We start from the raw sequence: 13,674 nt of genomic DNA, 5'->3' as shown, positions 1-13,674 counted from the left end.
TGTTATACGAGATCTCACCGCATAGTGAAGAAAGTCCCTGTATCGGTTGTAAGTATAAGCACAGCTTCAGCAATCTGTCACACTTTATTTCGTTGGAGACTTGGAACTGTTTGTGCCTCCCCGAGTAATTAAAAGTGTCCCTGCGGCATGATAAAAAACAGCCGCTACACAGCACAGTGCAATGGCGTGTGTTTCTCCTGCTCATTAGACGAGTGGAACAGAACGGGCAATCGCACATATACAGCTAAGCTCTGGGAGCCGAACGGAGCGGTGAATGCTCCCTGTTGTTACTGCCCCGACCCCCCGCTCCGCACTCTTTTGGGAACTTGCAAGGGTGCCAGCAAATGTTGTTCTTTTTTGGCCTTTTTTTTTTTTGCCTGATCCCATTTGGCACCTTTTGCATAAGAAGGCCATGGCATAGAACTTTATGGAGTAAAACCAGTTGGTTTTTTTTAATCTAAACCTCTGAAAAGGAGTTATAATAAAGGACTGGAACAGGCGCTGACGTGGGGGGGTCGCTAAGGGTGATTTACAGGTAATAAAGCCTAGTCTCCGCTCGCTTGAAAGAAGTGTCTTGACCAATGAAAGCGGACGTCCTGCTTCTTTCGCTGCTGAGCAGCAAGTCTATGTCAACTACGGTTACCTGCGCGCTGCGGCTAAGCAAACACGTCGTGAATAGCAAGCAGCCGTTCAGCTAGGCTTTCTCTGTCCTCTATTTATCATGAAAAGCAAGACAGCTTTTTCGCTAATGTAAGTACGTGCGCGCTTCTTTGTTTTGTGACCCATTTCATTCAAACAGTGCCCTCGCTGTCGTAAAGGAACTGTTCCTTGTTCATTTTTCCTCGCATTCATTCGTTTGTCAGATGATATATTGCACAATTATTGCACAATTACTACTTATGTAACTAACTCTTAAGCTTTCTCTGCGATCAGCAGTCCTCTCCGACGGACGGCCAAAACACGCAGGCACCGTCTTCCTAATAAGTCCTGCTTTATGTACAGCCCTGGCTTAGATATAAGTGATTCGCCCTTATTTGCATATGCATCGTGTCGTGTCCTATATGCAAATATGGTTTGCCACTAAAGTTTCTGAAGAGCGGAAATGAGAATCAGCACGATGCAAGCCGTTGCCAGGTAACTCCCGTTCATTTTTGTCTGGTAATCCTCGGAGACACCACTCCAGATGCAATAGGACCCTCAGTAGATGGCATTTTAATATCCTTAAGTACTAGGGACGGCTTTTAATAAATGCGTCCATTTCTATCTGGAAATGTATAGGGTGATTTTAAAAATCGAAGGTCTTGAAACGTGCATGAGGGTTTTTCAGACAACGTAAGGAATTACATAAGAAAGCACGTAGAGCATTAAACATCACATTGTGTCCTAAACTACCATTCGTGCATTTTACCTAATTCTGGCCTTAATGCTTAAAGGAGCAATAAGACATGTGAGCTGCATTTTATAGAAAAGTGTAAAACAATAAATATAAATAACTTTCATAAATATTGTTTGCTATTTTTTGGTGGTAAAAATGAAATTACCTCTTTAACTGAAGTAACTGAAGTTCACGCAAATATTTTCTCTGATTAGACATGATGCAACCACAATCCAGACACAGTAAGTGAACATTGTGCTTGCCAGGCAAATACCCTGGTCAAAGTCATTGCACAATATGGATCACATCTAACTGATCATTTTACCACATCAGCTTCCAAGAGAGTTCCAACCAATGGAAATATGAGTTCAGAAACTAGCTACGTAATCGCACTTTATAAGCAGCCTGTTCTAGCATGTCTTGTACATACACTTCATGCTATGTTGTTGTGCCTCACGCTGTGGGTGTTGTGATCCAACGTTTGTTGAATTTACGAAGACGCGCTTACGAATAAGAGTCCTAATGCACTTGCCAGTAAACCTGAAGATGAATTCTGACCTTTCCTTCCCGATCTGCTTGGTATTTGAATACACATTCAAAGTATGACTAGGACTTATGGACCAAGCCTTAATATTGTACTACGATGAAGGACAGGAGAATGCCTGTGTGTCTGAAAAGTCAGTGCTTTTCTTTTGGAGAGTCATGCTAGATTTGCTGAAAATATGAAGATCCATTTTGTGCATGGCAGAGGTTTAGGCAAACACAGAAATCTTCTTGCAGGGATAAAAGCATGCTTGGCTATAAATGGAGGGGGGTTCGGATGATTAAGTTGATGACGTTAATCGCTCTCCTTAAAATAATTTTTAACAGCACTCTGTCAGGACCATCTGCATAATAGCACCATTAAACCTAAATGGGGAAAAGGCAAACAGAGGGCCACATCATTTTGAACTGAGTTATGATGTCTGACACGCTGCCATATTATACAAACATCCAAGCCCACCCAAATCTGTTTATGCATCCGCAGGTAAACATGCTCCATCTGGAAAATATTGGGAGAAACATTTGTGTGTGTGTTTATTGAGGCTTCAAGATGTGCTCCGTCCACTGCTGATGGGCACGTTCACACATGGAGGCTGAGGTCAGCCTTCTGTTGTTTTCCAAAACCCTTTCCATGTCCTTATTAATCTGATGCCACTGGAAAGCCCAAACCATCAATCATGTTGCTAAACGTCAGAGCCTGATTCATTGCTCTTACTGTATATTTCTGGAGGAAAACACATTTATGACCTGCTCTTAGTTCTGATAGGCTGGTGAAAACCTGATTACAGTAACAAGTTCCAGCGTAAATGCATAAGTCCAGCATATTTTATGTATGATTAACGATTCTCTATAATTAGTAATAAAACCATGTTTTATATGTGTGAATAAAACGCACTTAGATGAACAGCTGTCTTTTTTCCTTGGCACGCAAGTATGCATACGTTGTATTTAACAACTGATATGTCACATATTAATGTTACATGTTTTTACCATTCAGTCAGTGTTGCATAGAGAAGGTGCTGTGAATTAGCATATTCTTCTAGCAGCAATTGTTATGTCTAGATGGCACATAAATAAAGCTACCTGCTCTGCATACCTCAGCAGTCTACCTCCCCAGCTTAGCTTCCTTAACCCTCATCAGTCATCTTTCCTGTTTTGACATCACTGTGGAATAGCATCAGAAATAAATCTGCATATTAAAAACATTTGACTGATTCATCGCTCCTATTACATCGCAACCTGCCATAAAACTGACCAGGTAAAGGGGCATCCTTCTAATCCCCTTCAGTTATTAAAAAAACAAAACCTCTGGTTTCCGACAAGTCTGCAAACGGAGTCCCGCTGTGCTGCAGTGCCTCGCTCACACGTGGATCATCTGCGAAAGACACCCTGTGCTGCAGTATGCCCTCGGGGCCTTCTATACAACCCAAGGCCGACCCGCGCTGCTTATATGAGAGTGTCTGGCAAGCAAGCAGGGGTCACACAGAGTGCCCGTCTGCTGCTGTGCTACAGCGTGCCTGCTGAGTGAGGATTTATTGGCCCTTCATCTCACTGCTTGAGTCTGTTACCTGCAGCATGCAGTGTTGCTGTGAAGCTGCACATGACCTGTGGACAAGCAAGCCATCGCAGGCCGTGAACTTGCAAACTGGCCGTCAGGTGCGATTCTTCATATAGTAGCCGGCTGTTTTAACCAGCAGGGTTTTATGGGCTGCATCTGAGGCCATGTGCCTCAGAAGGTTTGTGGCAGTGTGGAAATGTGACTCAAGACTACCATCTGGAGTAGACATAGGATTTCTGCGCACAGAAATGATAAGCCTTTAATAAGGCTCAGTAAGGACACGAGATCAGAAGAAGACACATGGCTTATTATACCTAAACAAAGAGGGAGCTTAAGGTAGGTGAGATGGCTTATCATAAAGGAGATTACTTAAAACCCTACATACAGGAAAATAACACTTCTGTAAATGATTTTATCTTCCCCATTACATTCTTCAGTCTTTCTTTAAAACAAAAAGACTTAATTGGTGGACTCACACTGAAGTGGAGTTAAAGCCACGTCTCCAAGTATGAGAAACCAGAGCAAAACGGCCAACCTGGAACTAGCACCAGCTGGACCTGGGTAACTATTCCTCAAAGAGAAAACCAAAAGTCCAAAAGCAAGGTTAGAACCACTGCTCTTGGGGTGAGCAAGCTGATGCATTGCTGGAGCAACAGAGTAGCCACAAGGAACACTACAGTTGACCAAAATTGGCTTTCCCAACTGAAGCCACCCCCCTCCTTAGGTGGTTAGGGAAAGAAGACAGGAAAGACAGAAGAATCCTAAGCGCTGGATATGACTTCCTCAAGGAAACAGGAAGACGTCATTTCATGGTAGCATCTTCATTTACTGGTGGTTTATTCATTTTAGCAGTGCATCATTCATTAATCTCAACACCGTCACCACTGTTCAACATTTCGCCACTGCTGAACTGCATTAAGTCAATAAAATGTACAGTACAAATTGAAGGTTTCATATTTCGCAAACACATTACATACACATTAACACAATAGAAAATAAAACACTATCAAATTAAGCAAACATAACAAACATGCATGCAGCCAAAGGGGGAATGAGTTTTGTGTTGATATATGTGAGTACTGCCATTTTTGAGTTGAAATGCAGCATCTAAACGTGTCTCTCAGGAACCCAATCTTCAGTTCCCATGTACATAACAAAAATAAAATAAAATTGAAAAATCACAAATTATAAAAATATATCATATTATGTTCTGGATCTTTGTCACTGACCACTCCTATCCTAACAGCTTTGTTGGGTAGCTATTATTTCCAAACAAATTTTGGACCAGTGCACCAATTTGAAGCAATAGCTGGTTAGGCCTCTCATGCGTTATCATCAGGATTAAGATCGAGAGGTGAGAGAGAAAAAGACAGCCAAGTGGCAGCTCTTGAGGTCTCTACCTAAAATACCAGCCTCGGCTTTCACCAGAACACTAAACATAGACCAAACACCAGGAATCCTGCAAGCTGCTGTTAAGTAGAGAGAACAAATGTGGCTAATTGCTCCTGATTTCCGAGGTGTCTCCCTCTGGTGGCCAAAGATGAATTAGCAGAATGCCCTAAGCACTGCGCTGCACACTTACAAAAAGATCACCTTTAGTAGACTTTCATTGAGCGTCAAACATTAATAAAAGCAGTGGAGAGAAACATAGTACAAGAGCTACTTTTAAGTACCGTTTTGAGTTTTAATTAGTTTTTGGAGAACTTTAGCTCCACTACAATTTGAAAGCATGGAATTGAATTTTTTTTTTTTTTTTTTAAACAGTGGGGTTCATTGCAATGTTAAATGGCAATAGAAGGAAATGACATAGTATGTCACAAGTTAAACTTTTAATATAGAAGTATTTTGTGTTTTTGTTTACTTGTAATTCTAATTTATTTTGTATTTACTTCATAGTTATGTAATATTAATGGCTACAAGACCTTACCAGTTAATTCTGTGCTGTTGGAGTATGTTTTATCAGAATCATTATATTCTGTAGATCTGGGGGGAACAAAAGGTGTATATTTGGTACTCCTATTTGAGGAAAGTGAGGTTGCGGCAGGATTTAGCCTTGAGGAATCCAATGAGGTTTGACAGGATTGACAGGATGCATGGAAAGCTGTCAGTGATCTGCATGATGAAGTTCCAGACACATATATGTTATACTGCTGTAAGTTCAAGCTCAAATGACACCCATCATTTTGCACAAGCTGCAAAATGTCAGAAAAGTAAAAAATAAAAGCTTTTTAATTGGTTAATTAAAGCTCTTCACTTCATTATTAGCTCCTTTGTTGCCTTTAGGCTAAACATACATTATGGAAGGCTAAAATGAGGAAAATGGGTTTGCTACTCTGAGGGCAACATCGTGTAATAGAGGATTAATCCTTTAGACTGTATCTACATATAAGGCAGATGTTTACTTTGACATTTTAGTAAATGTTAGTATGAGTGGAATACGTTATGAATTTAACTCATGTCTTAATGTTTGGCTTCCACTAACATCACTGTTATTTCTACTTATACTACTTCAGCGAAGGATTTGCGTACGTCTTCTCTCAACCGTGTATAATAGGCTAACAATAAATTCATGAGTAACTATAGCAAGTCTACACGGTACATGATATTAGCTAAACGACAATACACCAAAGATTCATCCCTGAGCAGTGACTGCGAGAAACCTGCCAATTCCCCTACGCTAGGTGGCGGCATGCGTACATGTTACTTAGTTTGCAACTAACTGAAATCCCACAGAATAAATAGTTTGGTGGAAATGGAGTTGCTTACTTTCTCCCATTTACGTTAGTGTTTGTTAACTGGCTGCCTATATTGGTTTAAAAATAGAGAAACAGGTGTCGCATTGCTTAGTATTTTTCTTCTGTAGACGTCGAGTTTCTGTTGAAGGAAACTATATTTTGAAAACATCACCAAGATGCTAGCTAGCGCTTAGCTACGTTATCGTTAGTTCCTAAAACAACTCCAGATAGGGTTAGCTAAGCAAGCAAAAACCAAAAGGGTGTCATCTATGCTTTGTATTCATTAGAGTAATGTTAGCACAGTACATGTTGTAAAAAAACAAACAAACTACCGTCATCCTACCAACTACCGTGTACTCAGTTATACCAACGTTTGTTAAGGAGATTCCGCTTTTTAGATAAACCGAAACTGAAGAATGGACGCGAGTGGGAAACCGTCCACCGGACAGATACTGCTGCTGGCGACGAGCTCGGCCCTTACAGCTGTCTTCTATTCCATGTACAGAAGGAAGGCAGGCCATGTTGCCAGACTGAAAGTAAGTAAAGATCGCTTTGCACCTTATTTGAACCAACTGCCCACATTTTTATTAAAAAAAAAACCGCTTTCTTTAAAAAATAATAAACAGGAAGCCAAGAAAATATCATTAGATCAAGATCTGAAAAACATCCTTGCTGATGCTCCAGGGAAATGTATTCCATATGCTGTTATTGAAGGTATGACACAAGGTTTGCTATACGTGCAAGAATTGTTTGTGCTAGAAATGCTAGAATTACTAGCATGTTGTGCTCAAATATTTTTACTCAAATTACTCAAATATCTTTTTACTCTCCAATGTTCATCTGCTTGGACAAACGCAGTGTAAGGATAAACTGTTAATCATTTATTGTTGGAAATAATTTTCAAGATATGAATGTTCTGTAGGAGTTGTGCGATCTGTGAAAGAAACTTTGAACAGTCAGTTTGTGGACAACTGCAAAGGAGTCATTGAGAGACTGACACTAAAAGAAAAGAAAATGGTCTGGAATCGGACAACTCATCTATGGTATACTTTTTTATATATATATATATTTATACTTTATAGATAATATACTTTTATAAATATTTATTTATTTACTTTTCTGTGCTTAGGATGTAGTGTTTATCGTATAATTATTTAGAGTTTGTCCATGATTTTAAATGTAATGACACCAGCATGAAACAGACTGTTATGAAAAAAATGAAACAACTATGATGGCCAAGGATCCACTTGAACCTTCTTTTGCAATGTTTCTCTTGGGATACCGAATAAATATTTGGAACTGCTTCAGGAATGACTGTGAAAAGGTCATCCATCAACGCACCAACACCGTGCCCTTTGACCTGGCCCCGCATGACGACAACATCAGTGCGACGGTGCGTGTTGTCCGCCCCCTGGACGCGGCCGAGCTAGACCTGGAAACAACCTATGAGAACTTTCACCCCAGCACAAACTCCCTGGGCAATGTAATTAGCCACTTCATAAGCGGCGAGCGGCTGCGAGGCGTCCAGGAGACGGAGGAAATGCTGCGTCTGGGTGCCAGCCTGACGGGTGTGGGCGAGCTCGTGCTCGATAACAGCCTGGTGCGCCTGCAGCCGCCCAAGCAGGGCCTGCGCTACTTCCTGAGCCGCGTGGACTACAACACGCTGCTGGCGAGGCAAGAGAGCAGCCTTCATGTGTGGCGCGCCCTCACGTTGCTGCTGGGTCTGGCCACGTGTGCCACACTCCTCTATGCGCTGTGGAGGCACTGGGCCTGGCGCCGACGCCAGCGTAAGGAGCGCGACGAGCTGGAGGAGTTCGCCGAGCGACTGCGGAGGCGCGCGCGGGAGCTTAGCCTGGATGAGGCAGCTGTGCCAGCCAGCGCGTGCGCCATCTGTCTGACACGTGAGCGCGCCTGCGTGTTCCTCGAGTGCGGCCATGTGTGCACATGTGAGCGGTGCTATCATACGCTTCCCCAGCCAAAGAAATGCCCCATATGCAGGGCGAGTATAGACAGGGTGGTGCCTCTTTACAACAGCTAACCACATGTAGGCTTTTAATCCTTTTAGATGTTTTCATGTCTTTGCGAGCTTTGAAGACATTCTGAAGAATTTTAAGCAGTGAAAATACAAAAATGTTTATCTAGCCTGTTGGCTAAGCAGGGAAAACAAATAGTTCTGGTTTGTGGCTGATTGTCATCATCAGTAAAGCTTACCAAAATGCAGTTTACGTGAGCTTCTGGGTTTGTGATTTCATAATTAACCTCATGGGGCAATTTTATAGTCCCCTTAAAATATTAAATAGAATTGAGCATATTTATGTATTACAGATTACAAATGAATGTATCCCATGTGGTGAAGCTCTTCCTACATCTCCTACATAAAAGCTTTAAATTCATACTTCTATGCAGTTCTTAAATAAAAACACCTTGCAGATATTTATTTTTCACAAATTAATTTCTTCCCCTAAATTAGCCATTATTTAGATCTTTGCTGCATTCTGAACAACAGAAAATGTTTTCTAAAATGTTTTCTAATCAAAAAATGTAAAAATATATATATTGAATCTGTTTGTGTATGCCTTCATTCATACAAAACTGTTCAGGTTCTAAAATAGTAAACTTTCAACATATTTACAGCATACAACAAAATAATTGGGGTGGTTAAGCTGGATAGCCTAACTATGGAGCAATTGTCATGGTTATAGTGTTTTCTGTTTATTATTATTATTATTATTATTATTATTATTATTATTATTAATAAGTAGTTTTCCAAAATCAGAATTGTGCAAAGAAGAGCACAGTACAGTCTTTGAGTCAACATCATCTTAAATTTTCTCTGCTTTTGTGAAAAGCAGAGAAAGTGACTAAATGACTTTGAAATTGCTTAATTATAACTTGTTGCTTCTTGATAGTAGTGTGATTGGGTCACAAGCCATAACAGCAGAAACCAGCCTTGGCTGGATTTATAGTAACCAGTAGAGGGAGCTCTCCACCTACTTATTTTTTAGGTTTTTTTAATCTTCTATGGATATGGATTTTACCTTAACCACAACAAGTGTAGGATTAGCTATGAGCATGAAGCCCCAAAATTTAGAGAGCCAGGGGCCAAAGTGCATGCACAAACACAATCTGCACAATGCACACACCGAATGCTTCACCAGCCAGCTAACCCCTGCCAGGGGCCAAATTGGGCTAGCAGAGACTAGGCAAACATGGGCCACTAAAGAAAATAACAGTAGTATTAAGCACTGTAGAGGGATTGTAGTGGGGTGTGCGATCATTCAGAATGCCTTTTCTCTGTGGTGCTGCCGTCGCCGTGAACATCATCTTGACGTCATCTCGACATCGCGGCCAGCTGAAATGCAGGGTCAGGTCTTTGCTGCACTGAAGTGACCCACTCTGGCCAGACCTCTCTTGCAGACTCCCCGATACAAGCAGCTGTTGACATTGCCTGAGACAGTCCCCTTTTCCACCATCGACGCAGCAGCCTCTCATTTCCTTCCTTCCCAAAAGCCGGTCCATTTGGGAGCGGGAAGCCTTAAGTGGCAGACCCGTGCAAAAAATTGCACCGGCGTGTCCGGCCTCGGCTCCTACTGGAGTCCAGAGTCTCCCCAGTTCCGAGCTTCTCCCTTGGTCTCTCCGTCGAGCCCTGCGACGCTCCCGCCACCCCTGGCCATCTCTGCTGCCGCGCACCTCTCCGTCCACCGTCGTCCAGCCTCTAACAACTTCCAGCGGTCTCCGCTCGTCTCTTTTCTCGAACCTCTGGCAGCTCCGCCTCCACCGCTCTGGTGCCGCCTCGCTGTCAGCCTGCTCGTGTGCCCCACGTCTTGCGTTAGCACGCCACGGTCTCTCCGGTAGACCGATCACCTGCCCGGCTTTCTCGTCGCACCGTCACCTTCAGTGTCTCGGTGAATGTTGAAGAGAGGGTTGTTTCCTCCAGCACAGGGGCTGGCTCACAGCAGAGACCCCGTCACTGCACTGCCGGCACGTCATCGCCACTTTGCCTTCTCTCGCTGCGTGTTTCTTCCTCCCGCTTGCTGTTCTCGGTTTTGCTGGCACAGCAGGGGCAGCAGTCGGTGTGGTGGGACGGTTGCGTGGAGGACGGCGCAAGCTTGCTTGGCTTCTCTTGGAGTCAGTTTCTCCCCTTTAACCAATAGCGACTGGAGAGCAGGCACAAAGGAGCTGCAGTGTCAGGCCTCAGGTTCTTGCTGATAAAGTTCTCTTAGCATCTATGTAACGTCTTCCAGCTCATGCTGGACCCCGCTTCTGACAACAGTGCACCTACCTGGCAAAGAACCGTGCACTGAGGCAGAAGACATAATTTGGAGATTTATCAGTAAGTGCATAAACTGAATATTGACCACAATAACTGCCCATTTGGCACGGGCCTCTGTGAGACACAGCCACACCCTCTCCCCTTAGGGCCGAGGCCCAGAATGTTCCCAGAGGAACGGAGCGCAGAGAATGTACATTCCCAGCCTATACAAATGCACATATTCCGCACTCCCGGATTATAACTAAAGACGCTTACGAGTTTCCACATTTACACAGTAATACAAGACTTAGCATATTTATGTCTGAGTAGGCTAACTAGAATTTAATTGTAGTTTTGCGATTAATAAGAATTGAGGTTCTTCCTTTAAGATACGGTGATTAAACGTTTCACTTAAACTCAAGTTCCAGGGTACTTAAGTGTTTTGTCTTGTATCTCGTAAAATGCTAGAAACACAAGATCAATGTCAGCAATAATATTTATGTAACGTGGGACGCCCCTGGAAAGCAGGGAATAAAATATGCATTGCAAAGTGAAACGGGGAGAGCTGCCGGGTGCACCAGGAAAACTCTGCGCGCGTGACGTGTTCCCGTTCGCCGAGGGATTTGTGCTTTGCGCCACTCTTCTGTTTTGCAGTTTCGCACTAGGCTACATCAGCTTTTTCGTATGCCTTTCGAATTGTCCGAAACTACGTCGTCGGCTGTGCCGCCGTTGTATAAGCCTCTCTGCAGGAGACGTCTTTAAGTTGGCTTGCAGGCTAAGTAAAATTCTGTTGGTCCGTTTGATATTTTCGGATCCTTAAAGCAGCGCCGTGCTGATTCACGTCGTCCATCTGCCTTCGTTAGTTATAGATTTATTATAGGCGAAGAGATATCATGTCGCAAGTGTTGCCTTACGACGAAAACATAACGCATTACGGTAATGATGGCGACAAGGAACAATTATCGCTCACCTGCAGACTTCATAATACCAATAACTTCTTTGGTACTACACAAACCAAAAGGGCACCAAAACTTGGACAGATCGGAAGAAGCAAACGAGGTGAGAGGACTCTAATCATTTTTAAAATTCTGATTATATATTGAAGTATATATGGAAATGTATTTGTTGTTTACAGTCATGGTTTCGGTGTTTACCTGTGAAACAAATGCCTTCAAAATGCAGGTGCGAGCCTGTCATGTGGTGATGTAACGCCAAATGCGCGTTGCGCTTTTTTGTGTCTCTCTACTGGTACGCCTCGTACTTTTTCCAAACACGTTTGTTCGTCTGCCGGTGTGTATGTTGTCATGTCGTGGCATAGGTTTGATTAATTGTACAACGCAAGCGCACATGGATATTCAAGCGGTATCGTGGGTCGGTAATGATGGGTTTGTAGTGGGCTAACTGTCAGTAACAGGGCGCAGGTTGTCCGTAGGCCTGTGTGAGCAGCCAGGTGTGTCCTCTGTACTGCCCAAGCACGACCACACCTGGGTGACCTCGCCGGCTGTCAGGAGGAGTTCAGTCCGCGCTCTGATCCATGTCTTCTCTCCCTTTTTCCAGTTGTCATAGAAGATGACAGAATTGACGAAATGCTCCAAAACACAGCAGAAAAGTCGCCGACGAAAGTGTAAAAGTCAAGGACGTTGTTTTTTGTTTTTTTTTAGGCAGAGGCGAGGTGTTGAAATACTAACATCTGCAAAAAAAAGGCACTTTGCAGTGCCTCTCGGTATGGGTTGAATTTCGTAGAACGGTACACAAGGAGCGCACTGTTTCAGGCTCCCGGATGGGAGAGCCGAGATCTGCGTTTTCCCTTGAGGGCATGTTTTTTTGATAACTTTTTTTTTTTTCCTTCTAATGAGCTGCGATCAGTTCTATATTGTTATTCTTGTGTTTTGATCTTTAGTAGTAAAGGTACTGTTGTATTGTGAGGAATGCATTGATATTACAAGCACAACGCACCGTTTACTGGTACCCGTCATCTTTCACTTTTTCCCTCAGACAAGACACGATGTTTCTCTGTATCTTGCAACACTGCATTTTTTTTTGTGCACAATGGAACTGTGAATGTGTTTTTCTTGTGAAAGAAATATGATTGATCTTCTCGAGTACTTATTTTGCAGCAATGAGAGACTGAGAAAATGTTTTTATAGACTGACAAACAAAAGCCTACCTTTTTTAAAATAACAAACCTGCTTTTTGTTAATGTTGCTTATTGGCATTTTTGTTGCTACAAACTGCCTGCTCTGCCTAAGGTAAATAGCTTATTTTTGTATGAAGAAGCCCCCCCACCCCCACCCCCCCAAAAAAACAAAACAAAACAAAAAAAACTGTTTGGCTGGGCCGTCACTGTACTCCTAGCACTTTTTTTAAATGTGGCTTTTATTTTCTGCTGTAAGGATATGATCACGTTTGTGCCAAATATCAGAAAAGAATGCCAGTCAGGCCATGCCGCTGTCCTGGCTGTGCTGTGGAAAGCCTGGCACTTCTGGCTGTCTTCAGGGCTTTTCTAACTGCTTTTGCATGCGACAGGCTAAAGTGCCTCGCTGCGTGGCTACAGAACTGGTGTATTTACTGTGTTCCCATTGTTTGCAATTTTTTGGAATGACAGACCTCAAACTATCTTGGATATTACATATATGTTGCACTTCTTTTCACTGTTAAACAGGGCTATATTGATAAAGTATGACCATTAAAATGTGAATATATAAATATATATATCAAAAATGTATTAGCATTGTTCATTTCACAACTGCTGTGGCATGAGAACAGAGATTTATAGCTGGACATCATTTCTCTTTTTCTCTTCACAGGCATGTCATGCACCTTTTTAACAGACTCTCCTTTGGTCTCTGTAACTGATTTCACCTCATCGCCAAGCCGTTTGTTATCAGTAATGCAGCTGATTCCCACCGGATCAGTTTCACCCACGTAAAACGTTCTGAATTAACACTCTCAAATGTGCCCGTATCTCTGCAAGATTCTGAAGCAAATATCATTTTGTAAACTAAGTGTTAAATGATATTAATTTAATATTTTGAAAATTCCGTTGATGAATTATGGCTAGACTACAGTTAGGCAAAGGTACAGGATCCTGATGTTCTGAGGTTCAGAACTGAGTGTCCCATTATGGACATGGGCTTATGTTTACCCTGCTGCAACACACCTGTCGGAGCATTTTCAGGACTAGAGGATTAATTTAAATTGATTCATATAT

The 13,674-nt window shown here is 42.5% G+C and overlaps 2 protein-coding genes across 2 annotated transcripts; both read left to right on the top strand.

Moving 5' to 3' along the window:
* The first annotated feature begins 6,201 nt into the window (after positions 1-6,201).
* Positions 6,202-8,431, top strand: mul1 (mitochondrial E3 ubiquitin protein ligase 1). The gene is made up of 4 exons (XM_026998768.3): positions 6,202-6,747; positions 6,838-6,925; positions 7,134-7,254; positions 7,520-8,431. The coding sequence occupies exons 1-4, from the start codon at positions 6,628-6,630 to the stop codon at positions 8,247-8,249; spliced, it is 1,059 nt and encodes a 352-aa protein (XP_026854569.3). The 5' UTR covers positions 6,202-6,627; the 3' UTR covers positions 8,250-8,431.
* Positions 8,432-8,567: 136 nt separating this feature from the next.
* camk2n1b (calcium/calmodulin-dependent protein kinase II inhibitor 1b) lies at positions 8,568-13,184 on the top strand. The gene is made up of 2 exons (XM_026998769.3): positions 8,568-11,522; positions 12,021-13,184. The coding sequence occupies exons 1-2, from the start codon at positions 11,357-11,359 to the stop codon at positions 12,089-12,091; spliced, it is 237 nt and encodes a 78-aa protein (XP_026854570.2). The 5' UTR covers positions 8,568-11,356; the 3' UTR covers positions 12,092-13,184.
* The last annotated feature ends 490 nt before the right edge of the window (positions 13,185-13,674 follow it).

Source organism: Electrophorus electricus, chromosome 21, assembly GCF_041902795.1.
Source record: "Electrophorus electricus isolate QZ-2024a chromosome 21, ASM4190279v1, whole genome shotgun sequence".
In the NCBI taxonomy this organism is placed as follows: domain Eukaryota; kingdom Metazoa; phylum Chordata; class Actinopteri; order Gymnotiformes; family Gymnotidae; genus Electrophorus; species Electrophorus electricus.
Note: the sequence above shows the minus strand (reverse complement) of the source record. Positions and strands in the feature narration are given on the sequence as shown.

Coding starts and splice junctions, on each gene's coding strand:
- mul1 (XM_026998768.3), top strand. CDS start 6,628: ATGGACGCGAGTGGGAAACCGTCCACCGGACAGATACTGCTGCTGGCG. Junction 6,748..6,837: donor GCCATGTTGCCAGACTGAAA/GTAAGTAAAGAT, acceptor AATAATAAACAG/GAAGCCAAGAAAATATCATT. Junction 6,926..7,133: donor TCCATATGCTGTTATTGAAG/GTATGACACAAG, acceptor AATGTTCTGTAG/GAGTTGTGCGATCTGTGAAA.
- camk2n1b (XM_026998769.3), top strand. CDS start 11,357: ATGTCGCAAGTGTTGCCTTACGACGAAAACATAACGCATTACGGTAAT. Junction 11,523..12,020: donor GATCGGAAGAAGCAAACGAG/GTGAGAGGACTC, acceptor CCCTTTTTCCAG/TTGTCATAGAAGATGACAGA.